This window comes from Salmo salar, chromosome ssa25, assembly GCF_905237065.1.
Source record: "Salmo salar chromosome ssa25, Ssal_v3.1, whole genome shotgun sequence".
Lineage (NCBI taxonomy): Eukaryota > Metazoa > Chordata > Actinopteri > Salmoniformes > Salmonidae > Salmo > Salmo salar.
In genome coordinates, this window is record NC_059466.1 from 25,872,756 (window position 1) to 25,886,463 (window position 13,708).

Consider the following 13,708-nt stretch of genomic DNA (forward strand, 5'->3'; position numbering starts at 1 on the left):
TAGCGTGTCAGCAAAAGAGGTATTTACTGAGAGCATAACAAGACTTACACAGGGACTGACAACAAAAGCCACATGGAACACTACAGGCAATGTAATCTTCATGCTGTTGTATTAAACTGTCATTAAGGCCTGAGTGTGTGACTAACCTGCTATTGAAGAGATCAGAGGTTGTTCTCTGCTGTATCTAGTAATTTGTACCCTCACACAAATAGCTTACATGTATCTCATTTCCTCTTAATATGTTTTAACTCACAATGAGTATAGCATGCAACAGATCTGCAAAAAGCAGAGCCCATCTCTGTGGCTGGCCCCAGCAGGGCTCCATGTACAGTTTGTTCCCCTCCCTTCCTCCCCCCCTGTCCTACTCTCCTGTGATTGGTCAAAAGACCAATTAGTGGGGGGAAAAAGTATAGAATTGGGCTGCCTGTTTAAAAGCAGCAAAAGTGATACAGTGATCTCCTCCCAGCCCCAGGCAAAGTACAGTCATTTACATGTGGTAAACAAAAGTGTTTGAAAGACAATTTGTCTTTGAAAAACATCTGAAAGGCAAACAAAACAAATTAATCACTATTGGTGGTGGATGAGGTGTTTCCCACTTAGCGCTTTGTGCAACTGAAAAAGTGCTATATAAACCCAATCAATCAATCAAACATGTACTCACCTGATTAGTAGTGTTAATACCAGGTCAGGGGAGGGAGACTAAAACAGCCCTCTATGGTCCTGCAAAACCTGATTCCCTAGGGCACTAAAACTGTCTAACTTCTATACAGCAGGGATACAGTCAAATATACTTTAGGTAAAAATAGACTGCAGCTAACACATGGTGAATACTGCTTTTATTAGATTTGTATGTATGCAGAATGCAGATGTTTTTAAAAGGGAGAGTACTTTGAAATGTAAGCTGATATTATTAATAACATGGACACACAAATACATGTAAAATATAACAAATCAGCTGCTAGGATCGTTAACTAAAATTGTCACCAGAATAACTAAACTTTCAGATAGTCTTTTTTTAAGACAGAAGCACTTTGGATAAATTCATAACTTGATATCCGCTTCAAAATATCAAGAATGTAGAAGCTTTCTGGAAGGGTGCCTAGTAAAACACACTCAACACACACACACTCAACCAGTGGTGTAAAGTATTGCAGTAAAAATACGTTAAAGTACTACTTAAGAAGTTTTTGTGGGGGGTATCTGTACATTACTTTGCTATTTATATTTTTGACAACTTTTACTTCACTACATTCCTAAAGAAAATAATGTACATTTTACCTGACACTCAAAAGTACTCGTTACATTTTGAATGGTTAGCAGGACAGGAAAATTGTCCAATTCACGGACTTATCAAGAGAACACGTGGTCATCCCTGCTGCCTCTGATCTGGTGGACTCACTAAACACAAATGCATCTTTTCTAAATGATGTCTGAGTGTTGGAGTGTGCCCCTGGTTATCTGTACATTTTTAATACAAGACAATGGTGCCGTCTGCTTTGCTTAATGTAAGGAATTTGAAATGATTTATACTTTTACTTTTGATACTTAAGTATATTTAGAACCGAATACTTTTAGACTTTTACTTAAGTAGTACTTTACGGGGTGACTCACTTGTACTTGAGTAACTTTCTAGGTATCTATAGTTTTACTCAAGTATGACAATTGGGTACTTTTTCCAACACTGCACTCAGCACACACATACAATCCTAGTTGGGTCCATAGCACCATCTTTAGTCCATAACCAAAATGCATGAAGCAGTAGTGTGGGTCACTGGCCAAACTGAGTCCTTTAATGTAGCAGGCATTACTACGTACAAATCACACCGTGCCGACCAACGGCTGAAAGCAGCGGCTGAAAGCAGCGGCTGAAAGCAGCGGCTGAAAGCAGCGGCTGGCCGCGGTGGGTCAGTTAGAGACGATCAGTGGTGAGTCAACATGTAGAGTCACCGGAAAATGAACAGAAAATGATGCCCGATGTTCCGGTCAGAGACAATAGGATGGCCACCCGCTGCTTTTAAAAGTTTGTCAGCAAGGTCTGTTTTAGACTTAAAAATGTTGAAGGCTTCTCAACTGGCGAACAAAATATCAAAGGGTTTTTATGCGTTTTCAGTATGAGGAAAATACAGCCATACTAAGAGAAAGAACTATGTGTTTGTGGAGTGTAAACAGGAAAGATACTGCCCTTGGATGTGGTTTAATGAGATCACAAACCAACATACTATGTCCTCTATCCATAGATGTGAAATGTCTTTAAAACACATGTATAAAGATTTGGCATATAATTATGGGCTACATTTACAGGTGTCAATAACAATGGCTTACCCCCTTTAACTTCTGGTACAGTAACTATCTTTGCTACAGTAACTATCTTTGCTAAAGTAACTATGTTTGGTACAGTATCCGCCAGACATCACAGAGGAAAAGAGACAGGCAGCAACAGTTGTCATGGAAGACGAGCCCTGTGTCCAAATCTCTGTCCTTCCTCCTAAAGTGTTTGCTTCCCTTCATGGATTTCAGAGGAGTCGACTGATGTAAGAAATATGGTGGAAACTCCCTCTGGCCCAACATTCTTACACCAATCCAACACATTAAATCAATGGGGAGGAGTGCGTGAGTGCACACTTCAGGGGAAAGGGGACAAATACACCGCTACTCTGTAAAGAAGCATGTCACGTGAAAGGTCAAGGGTCATCATGTTCTTTCCTGGTGTTGGAGGACCCTGATGGAGTGTGTTGTACTGTGCTGTGTCTGGGCCCTTTGGGGAAGGGATGGGGGGAGGAGGATGAGGGAGGGTCAGAGATGGGGTCGGGGATAGCGGGAGAGATGACGAGAGGCGGGGGGAAGGAAGGGTGCAGCTCTAGCCCTGCAGTCCGGCGGCAGCGTCCCTAAGGCGGTCAGCTTCCTTTTCGAGGTCAGCGTCCCGTTGGCGGTCAGCGTCCCGTTGGCGGTAGTGGAACAGGCTGGTGGTGTCCAACTCGCTGGCATACTTTATGGCCTCAGCAAACAGCTTGACCACCTGACGGGACCACAGGGAAAGGTTCAGGGTTGGGGTCAATTCAATTTCAATTCAGTCAATTCAGGAAGTACTCCAATTCCAAATAATGCTTTTCTATGAGTAAAACTTGGAACTGCAGTTCACTTCCTGAATTGAAACTGACCCTGGAAAGGTGTCTCAATCGGTTTAAGAATATGATTGTCAGTTCAATTCTTGTAAGTACTGTAAGTTGCTTTGGATGTGTGTGTGTGTGTGTGTGTGTGTGAGAGAGCTTGCATGTGTCTCTGTGTGTGTGTGTCTGCGTGTGTGTCTGTATGGCATGGAGTATGCATGTTTGTGTACCTGCATTTGTCCCTCTGTGTGTGTGTGTGTGTGTGTGTGTGTGTGTGCCTTGTCACTGTGTCTGTGTACCTGGTAGTTGGTGATGAGAGGCACCCCGTGGTCCACAGCCATCCTGCGGATCAGGAAATTGTCCCTGAGGAACTTGCTGTTGTTGTTGGGAAGGTTTATCACCAGGTCAATGTGGCCCTCGTTGATCAGCCTACACACATACACAGAGAAAGGTTACAGTGAACCGAGGAAAATAGGAGAGGAGAGAAAGGGAAAGAGAGGAGGAAATATGAGGAGAAAAGGAAAACAGGGCTGTGGATAAACAGACAAGGTAAAGCATCTAAAGATACCTTTTTATCTGAAGCCTTTTGTCAGACAGAGACACATCAGGATGGAATGCTAATGATAATATGGAGGGGACACAGATGACAACCACATTAAAATAAAGGTGACATCAAATCCTCTGTCCACAGTCTCACACATCACGTGCCTCTCTCCTGAGGCTGACAGCAGCACTGTGTGTAAGGAGGTGTGTGTGCGCACTCCTCTTTGTTATATTTCATAATTCCTTATAATTCTGTGTAATTGGACTATGTGTTCTGAGACATCATTCAGAGTTTAATCACATGCCAAATATATTATAGTGATGAAGCAGTAAGAGCTGTAAGGAGTGAGATGTTAGCAAAATACTAGGGATGTGCATCTTTCCCTTTCAAGACAATTCCATACGCATCTAGATTAGAGGTCGACCGATTAATCGGAATGGCCGATTAATTAGGGCTGATTTCAAGTTTTCATAACAATCGGACATCGGTATTTTTGGACACCGATTTGGCCGATTATTTAAAAATAAAAAATAATTGACACTTTTATTTAACTAGGCAAGTCAGTTAAGAACACATTCTTATTTTCAATGACGGCCTAGGAACGGTGGGTTAACTGCCCTGTTCAGGGGCAGAACGACAGAATTTTACCTTGTCAGCTCGGGGATTCAATCTTGCAACCTTATGAACCAACGCTCTAACCACCTGCCTTACATTGCACTCCACGAGGAGCATGCCTGTTACGCGAATGCAGTAAGAAGCCAAGGTAAGTTGCTAGCCAGCATTAAACTTCTTATAAAGAACAATCAATCAATCATAATCACTAGTTAACTACACATGGTTGATGATATTACTAGTTTATCTAGTGGTTAGAGCGTTGGACTAGTAATCGGAAGGTTGCAAGGTCGAATCCCCCGAGCTGACAAGGTGAAAATATATCGTTCTGCCCCTGAACAAGGCAGTTAACCCACTGTTCCTAGGCCGTCATTGAAAATAAGAATTTGTTCATAACTGACTTGCCTACTTAAATAAAGATTTAAAATAATAATAATATACTGTATTCTATTCTATTGTATCTTAGTCTATGTCGCTCTAACATTGCTCGTCCAAATATTTATATATTCTTAATTCCATTCCTTTACTTTAGATTTGTGCGTATTGTGTGTATTGTGACATTGTTAGATATTACTTAGATATTACTGCACTGTACGAGCAAGAAACACAAGCATTTCGCTACACCCACAATAACATCTGCTAAACACCAATAACATTTGATTTGATTGCCTGGGGTTGTTCGGCATGCAAAATTACTTGTAGATCAATGACTGTCAACACAGTTACATGCTTAGTTCGACACTGAAGGAGAGGACACATTAGTTGTCACAAAAGATGAGAAGTATTTTCGGAAGGTAGATTCTTAACGTTTGAATGGAGGGTGCCCCGATCCACATCAAACTAGACTGCAGTAGAGAGTCACGAGTTTTAAGTTCTTCGGTGTCCACATCACAGAGAACTTGTCACGGACCATCAATACCACCACTCTTGACAAGATGGCGCAACAGTGTCTCGACTTCCTAAGACAACTAAGGAAATTTGGCATGCTGCCCCGGGTGTTCTCCAAATACTTCCGCTTCACCATCGAGAGCGTCCTGACCGGTTTCATCACAACCTGGTATGGGAATTGCTCCATTCACGACCGCAAGGCCCTCCAGTGTGTGGTAAGGCCCTCCAGTGGGTGGTGAAGACGGCCCAGTCCATCACTGAGACCGTGCTCCAACCCATCCAGGACATCTACTCAAAACGGTGCCTGAGGAAGGCACGCAGCATCATCAAGGACCCCACACACCCCAGAAACAAGCTGTTCTCCGTAATGCTGACGGTATTGGAGAATGAGGTCTGATACCAACAGGCTCAGAGACAGTTTCTATCTACAAGTCATCAGACTACTGAACACTTGAATTGGACTGACCACCTGCTCTGATTCTCCACACCTTAGCACACATTCATGCACACACCCACACAGACATACACACACACATACATTCACACTACACACACAGACATACACATTCATACTACACACACACACACACACACACACATCACAACTGCTGCTACCAGACTCAGTTTATACACTGGCCCCCATTCCCCCTCTTCCCCAATACACATGTAAATATTGGACTAGAAATCGTACCATCCTGTATTATAATTATGCTAAAATGTTTATTCTATTGAAACATTTACTTTATGTTCGTATTCTTATATTTTATTATTTCTTATTGTTGTTGCTTTGTCGAGAACCTGCAAGAAAGCATTTCATTGGACGATGTATACCATGAGTATCCTGTACATACGACTAATAAAACGTAAAACTCTTTATCCCTCCCCTCCCTCTCTTCATCCCTCTATTCCAGACAGTCACCACTTGCCCTTATCCCCTCTCACCTGATAATACTGGGCAAGCTGGCGTCTCCTCCCTCCTGGCTGGGCCATGCCACAGGGGTGGCGGGCACGTCATTGGCAGAGAGCCAGGCCGAGGTGGCCTCTGTAGCAAAGAGCTGGAGGAGACACACACACACAGGGAGGGAGAGAAGCAAATGTCAGTTTGTTCTCTTTCTCTTCAGTTCCTCTGTGTTGTGTTGGGTTGTGCATAGACTATCCGGTCGACAAGCCGTCTAACTCATGACTGAAATTCCAATAGGAGAGAAGCATTTTGCTACACCCGCAATAACATCTGCTAAACACGTGTATGTGACCAACAAAATTTGATTTGAAGAGTAGTAATTGAGAGCGAGCAGTAGTACTCACCTTAAAGCCTTCTTCATTCAGCTGGTATGCTGTGGCTAAGAAGTTGGGCCGGAACGAATGCTGAGGGAGGTAAATACTGAATCAGAATCACAAACTAAGCCCTGATGAAAAAGTATTGCACTACATAGGGAATAGGGTGCCATTTGGGGCGCATCTGAGTCTCTGATCCTCGGTAGCCTTTGAACATCAATAGAGGAGAAACAGTAGAAACACCTCTCTAAGATTCAATCTGTTCATTCTTTCCTCCTCTTCTCCTCTCTGTGAGCCAGATCAACGGCAGAGTTGTGTCATCACACTGTGTTAAACAGGACCAAGTAATCAGGTTTGTAAAGGTGTGTCAGATTCACAGCCATGTAGGCTGGTCATTAGGAGGGAAAGGTAGAAGAGAAACACAGCCTCGGTCGCTAATTCTGATTTCACACCACCCTCCTCTCTGTCCCTAGTACCTGAAGACACACACACACAGATATGCCGATTTCACACAAGTGTCCACCCCTTGCTGAAGTCTTATTAGAGACGGATATGGACGATGACCCTTTAACAACCTCTCTTCATCCCTCTCTCTCCCTTCATCCTTCCATCTCTCGCCCTCTCTTGCAGGGTTTCCGTAAGCCGGTAATTGAAGTCTTTTGGCCGATAAAATAAATGAAAAGTCGATAAATAAAATTGTAGCTGGCCAAATTGTCCGTAGCAGCATATCATACATCCCGATTTCGTGCTTCAGCACCATTTTCTCACTCCTTGTGCGCTGCCTTATGCGCCTGCTGCTGATGGAGAGAGAGCAAGAGAGGAGCCTTGGGCTACTGTTGCTTGCGAAGATGGATGCCTTTTTCATTGAAGTAAAACAAAAACGGTTTAAACCAGTTTGCAAGTGTTTTGTTTCATTTTGTTTTCTTGGAAAATGTTTTCCAAATGTAATGTTGTGTTGTGTTTGTCGCAATATAATATCCTGCAGCCGTTTTACAGGCTCCTGATCAATTGTGCTATTTTCAGATTTTTTTTGGACATAACATTTCCGCCATCGTTTCCTATGACCGAAATGAGCTTCTGGATATCAGAACAGTGATTGCTAACCTCAACTTGGATGAAGATTTGTACTTCAATGAGTCGGAGGCAGGAGAACTACTGCTCATCCCGGATCAGGCCCAAATTCCTGACACTCGGAAAAAGGAAGAGGCGCCGTTATAAAGGCGTGCGGAATACCTGACGAGACTACATCGGCGAGTGGATAAAACACCTCTAGCCTCCGATCTATTGGCGAACATGCAATCAATGGAAAATAAACTGGAAAAGCTTGGTTCGAGACTATCCTTTCAAGGTGATCTGAAGAACTATAATATCCTATGTTTCTCTGAGTCGTGGCTGAACAAGAACATGGAAAATAAAAATATAGCTGTTTTTTCATCGGCAGGACAGAATGGCAGCGTCGAGGAAGCTCAGGGTGGGTGGTGTGTTTGTCTTTGTTAACAACAACTGGTGCGCAATCTCTAATGTTAAGGAAGTCTCGAGGTTCTGCTCGCCTGAGTTAGATACCTCATGATAAGCTGTAGACCATACTATTTACCAAGAGCGTTGTCATCTATATTTTTCGTAACTGTCTATTTATAATAACAAACCGATGCTGGCACTTAAGACCGCAGTCAACAAGCTGTATACTGTAGGGCCATAAGCAAACAAGAAAATGATTACCCAGAAATCTTTCTTACCTAATTTTTACCAGCATGTCACCTGTGCAACTAGAGGTGCAAAAAACTCTAGATCACCTTGACTCTACACACAGACACATACAAAGCTCTCCCTTGCCCTACAATTGGCAAATCTGACCATAACTCTATCCTCCTGATGCCTGCTTACAACCCAAAATTATAAATCAGGAAGTACCAGTGACATGCACAATATGGAAGTGGTCCTTTTAAGCGGATGCTAAGCTATACGTCTATTTCGATAGCACAGACTGGAATATGTTCTGGGATTCATCCGATGGCATTGAGAAATTTACCACATCAGTCACTGGCTTCATTAACAAGTGCATCTAAGACATCGTCTCCACAGTGACTGTACGTACTAGAGGTCGACCGATTAATTAGGGCCGATTTCAAGTTTTCATAACAATCGGTAATCAGTATTTTTGGACACCGATTTGCAGGTTTTTGTATTTTTTTTATATATATATTTTTTATACACCTTTATTTAACTAGGCAAATCAGTTAAGAACACATTCTTATTTTCAATGACGGCCTAGGAACGGTGGGTTAACTGCCTTGTTCAGGGGCAGAAAGACAGATTTTTATCTTGTCAGCTCGGGGATTCGTTTTTGCAACCTTCCGGTTATTAGTCCAACGCTCTAACCACCTGCCTTACATTGCACTCCACGAGGAGCCTGCGTGGCAGGCTGACTACCTGTTACGCGGGGGCAGCAAGAAGCCAAGGTAAGTTGCTAGCTAGCATTAAACTTATCTTATAAAAAACAATACATCTTAACATAATCACTAGTTAACTACACATGGTTGATGATATTACTAGTTTATCTAGCGTGTCCTGCGTTGCATATAATCGATGCGGTGCCTGTTAATTTCTCATTGAATCACAGCCTACTTCGACAAACAGGTGATGATTTAACAAGCGCATTTGCGAAAAAAGCACTGTCGTTGCATCAATGTACCTAACCATAAACATCAATGCCTTTCTTTAAAATCAATACACAAAGTATATATTTTTAAACCTGCATATTTAGTTAATATTGCCTGCTAACATGAATTTCTTATAACTAGGGAAATTGTGTCACTTCTCGTGTGTTCCGTGCAAGCAGTCAGGGTATATGCAGCAGTTTGGGCCGCCTGGCTCATTGCGAACTGTGTGAAGTCCATTTATTCCTAACAAAGGCTGTAATTAATTATGACATAACATTGAAGGTTGTGCAATATAACAGCAATATTTAGACTTAGGGATGGCATCCGTTAGATAAAATATAGAACGGTTCCGTATTTCACTGAAAGAATAAACGTTTTGTTTTCGAAATGATAGTTTCCGGATTCAACCATTTTAATGACCAAAAGCTTGTATTTCTGTGTGTTATTATGTTATAATTAAGTCTATGATTTGATAGAGCAGTCAGACTGAGCGATGGTAGGCACCAGCAAGCTCGTAAGCATTCATTCAAACAGCATTGTGCTGGTTATAACTTCAAGCCTATCAACTTCCGAGATTAGGCTGGCGTAACCGATGTGAAATGGCTAGCTAGTTAGCGGGGTGCGCGCTAATAGCGTTTCAAACGTCACTCGCTCTGAGACTTGGAGTAGTTGTTCCCCTTGCTCTGCATAACGCTGCTTCGAGGGTGGCTGTTGTCAATGTGTTCCTGGTTCGAGCCCAGGTAGGAGCGAGGAGAGGGACGGAAGCTATACTGTTACACTGGCAATACTAAAGTGCCTATAAGAACATCCAATAGTCAAAGGTATATGAAATACAAATCGTATAGAGAGAAATAGTCCTATAATTCCTATAGTAACTACAACCTAAAACTTCTTACCTGGGAATATTGAAGACTCATGTTAAAAGGAACCACCAGCTTTCATATGTTCTTATGTTCTGAGCAAGGAACTTAAATGTTAGCTTTTTTACATGGCACATATTGCACTTTTACTTTCTTCTCCAACACTTTGTTTTTGCATTATTTAAACCAAATTGAACATGTTTCATTATATATTTGAGGCTAAATTGATTTTATTGATGTATTATATTAAGTTAAAATAAGTGTTCATTCAGTATTGTTGTAATTGTCATTATTACAAATAAATAAAAAAATGTAAAAAAAATAAATATATAAGAAGAATAAAAAAAAAATATATATATTATTATTATTATTATTTTTTCATCGGCATCGGCTCCCCCCCGGGTCCTCCAATAATCGGTATCGGCGTTGAAAAATCATAATCGGCCGACCTCTAGTATGTACATACCCCAACCAGAAGCCATGGATTACAGGCAACATCCACACTGAGCTGTCGCATTCAGGAGCAAGACACTAATCTGGACGCTTATAGGAAATCCCACTACGTCCTCTGAGGAATCATCAAACATTCAAAACGTCAATACAGGACCAAGATCGACACTTAGTACACCGGCTCTGAAGCTCGTCAGATGTGGCAGGGTTTGCAAACTATCACGGATTACATAGTGAAATCCAGTCACAAGCTGCCCAGTGACACAAGCCTACCAGATGAGCTAAATGCCTTTTATGCTCGCTTTGAGGCAAGCAATACTGAACCAACCATGCATGAGAGCACCAGCTGTTCCAGATGACTGTGTGATCACACTCTCCCTTGCCAATGTGAGTAAGATTTCTAAACAGGTTTACCAGCTGGCAAGTGTCTTCACTGACATTTTCAATCTCTCCCTGACCGAGTCTGTAATACCTACATGTTTCAAGCAGACCACCATAGTCCCTGTGCCCAAGAATGCTAAGATAGTCATTTAGACAGGTTATCGCCCCGTAGCACTCACATCTGTAGCCATGAAAGGCTTTGAAAGGCTGGTCGTTGCTCACATCAACACCATTATCCCAGACACCCACTCCAATTCAGATACTGCCCCAACTGATCCACTGATGACGCAATCTCTACTGCACTCCACAGTGACCTTTCCCACCTGGACAAAAGGAACACCTACGTGAGAATGCTTTTCATTGACTCCAGCTCAGCGTTCAAAACCATTGTTTCCTCCAAGATCATCACTAAGCTAAGAACCCTGGGACTAAACACTTCCCTCTGCAACTGGATCCTGGACTTCCTGACGGGCCGCCCCCAGGTGGTAAAGGTTAGGCAACAACACATCTGCCACACTGACCCTCAATGCGTGTGTGCTTAGTCCCCTCCGTTTACCCACGACTGCTTGGCCGCGCAAGATGGCAACATTGCAAATGACACGACGGTGGTAGGCCTGATCGCCAACGACGATGAGAAAGCCTACAAGGAGGAGGTCAGACACCTGGCAGTTTGGTGCCAGGACAACTTCTGTCTCAACGTCAGCAAGACAAAGGTGCTGATTGTGGACTACAGGAAACAGAGGGCCAAGCACACCCCTATTCACATCAATGGGGCTGTAGAGGAGTGGGTCGAGAGCTTCAAGTTCCTTGGTGTCCACATCACAAAGGACCTATCATGGTCCAAACACCATCATGGTCAGTTGGTAGAGCATCGTGTTTGCAACGTCAGGGTTGTGGGTTCGATTCCCACGGGGGACCAGGACAGAATTTTTTTTAAATGAAATGTATGCATTCACTACTGTAAGTCGCTCTGGATAAGAGCGTCTGATAAATGACTAAAATGTAAAAGAGGGCATGACAATGCCTCTTCCCCTGCAGGAGGCTGAAAAGATTTGGCACTGGCCCGAAGATCTTCAAAAAGATATACAGCTGCACCATTAAGAGCATGTTGACAGGCTGCATCACCGCTTGGTATGACAACTGCTTGGCATCCGACTGCAAGGCGCTACAGACGGTAGTGTGTACGCCCAGTACATCACTGCGGCCAAACTCCCTGCCATCCTGGACCTCTATACAAGGTGGTGTCAGAGGAAGGCCCTAAACATTTTAAAAGTCTCCAGCCACCCAAGTCATCTCTCTGCTACCACACGACAAGCGGTACCGGAGTGCCAAGCCAGGGATCAAATGGCTTATGAACAGCTTCTACCCCCAAGCCATAAGACCGCTGAACAGTTAATCAAATGGCTACGCCGACTATTTGCATTGACCCCCCCTTCCCCCCCTCTATACATTTTTTTTTAACTGGCTCTACGCACACTCACTGGACTCTAACCACACTCACATACTACACTAACACGCCAACATACACACACGCCAACACACACACACACCTGTCCCCCGGGCGCCGAAGACGTGGATGTCGATTAAGGCAGCCCCCTGCACCTCTCTGATTCAGAGGGGTTGGGGTAAATGCGGAAGATACATTTCAGTTGAATACATTGTTGGACAAAGGACTAGGTATCCCCCTTTCCTTTACGCTGCTGCTACTCTGTTTATTATCTATCCTGATTGTCTAGTCAGTTTTACTCCTGCCTATCATACAGTGGGACAAGTGTGGCACGGTATACTGAAACTTCGGTACTTCTTCGATACTAGAAAGGTTGTTACTTTCGGTAATTCTAAATGTGTCTGACGGATCAAGCCGGTCTATCAGCACAGTGGACCCCTTATTATAGTGGGCACCCTGCCTGCTCCACTTACTCACTGCTAGCCTGCACTGGAAGGCTGCATCATGTTAGGTCCACTTACTCACTGCTAGCCTGCACTGGGAGGCTGCATCATGTTAGGTCCACTTACTTACTGCTAGCCTGCACTGGGAGGCTGCATCATGTTAGGTCCACTTACTCACTGCTAGCCTGCACTGGGAGGCTGCATCATGTTAGGTCCACTTACTCACTGCTAGCCTGCACTGGGAGGCTGCATCATGTTAGGTCCACTTACTCACTGCTAGCCTGCACTGGGAGGCTGCATCATGTTAGGTCCACTTACTCACTGCTAGCCTGCACTGGGAGGCTGCATCATGTTAGGTCCACTTACTCACTGCTAGCCTGCACTGGGAGGCTGCATCATGTTAGGTCCCCGGTAATGCTGCACAGAAGTTAACACAGTCTGGAATAATGCGACATGGCATGTAGAAATGTTGAAACTGTTAATTACTGTTCGGAAAACTATGTCCATACCCCCAAGACATGCTAACCTCTCACCATTACAATAACAGGGGAGGTTTGCATGTTTTTGGGGGGTATGATACACTACATGACCAAAAGTATGTGGACACCTACTTGTCAAACATCTCATTCCAAAATCATGGGCATTATATGGAGTTGGTCCCCCCTTTGCTGCCATAACAGCCTCCACTCTTCTGGGAAGGCTTTCCACTAGATGTTGGAACATTTCTGTGGTGACTTGCCTCCATTCAGCCACAAGAGCATTAGTGAGGTCGGGCACTGATGTTGGGCAATTAGGCCTGGCTTGCAGTCGGCGTTCCAATTCATCCCAAAGGTGTTCGATGGGGTTGAGGTCAGGGCTCTGTGCAGGCCAGTCAAGTTTTTCCACACCAATCTCGACAACCCATTTCTGTATGGACCTCGCTTTGTGCACGGGGGCATTGTCATGTTGAAACAGGAAAGGGCCTTCCCTAAACTGTTGCCACAAAGTTGGAAGCACCGAATTGTCTAGAATGTCATTGTATACCGTAGCGTTAACATTTCC

The 13,708-nt window shown here is 43.6% G+C and overlaps 1 protein-coding gene across 1 annotated transcript in view; it reads right to left on the reverse strand.

Annotated features, from left to right (window-relative positions):
• Positions 1 to 821: 821 nt before the first annotated feature.
• Positions 822 to 13,708, reverse strand: part of cps1 (carbamoyl-phosphate synthase 1, mitochondrial) — a 101,271-nt gene continuing 88,384 nt past the window's right edge. The window contains exons 35-38 of the mRNA XM_014173741.2: positions 6,457 to 6,516; positions 6,094 to 6,206; positions 3,407 to 3,536; positions 822 to 3,016 (exon numbers count right to left, since the gene is read on the reverse strand). Coding sequence (XP_014029216.2) covers positions 2,858 to 3,016; positions 3,407 to 3,536; positions 6,094 to 6,206; positions 6,457 to 6,516 — 462 coding nt within the window. The 3' untranslated portion in view covers positions 822 to 2,857. The remainder of the gene's footprint in view (positions 3,017 to 3,406; positions 3,537 to 6,093; positions 6,207 to 6,456; positions 6,517 to 13,708) is intronic.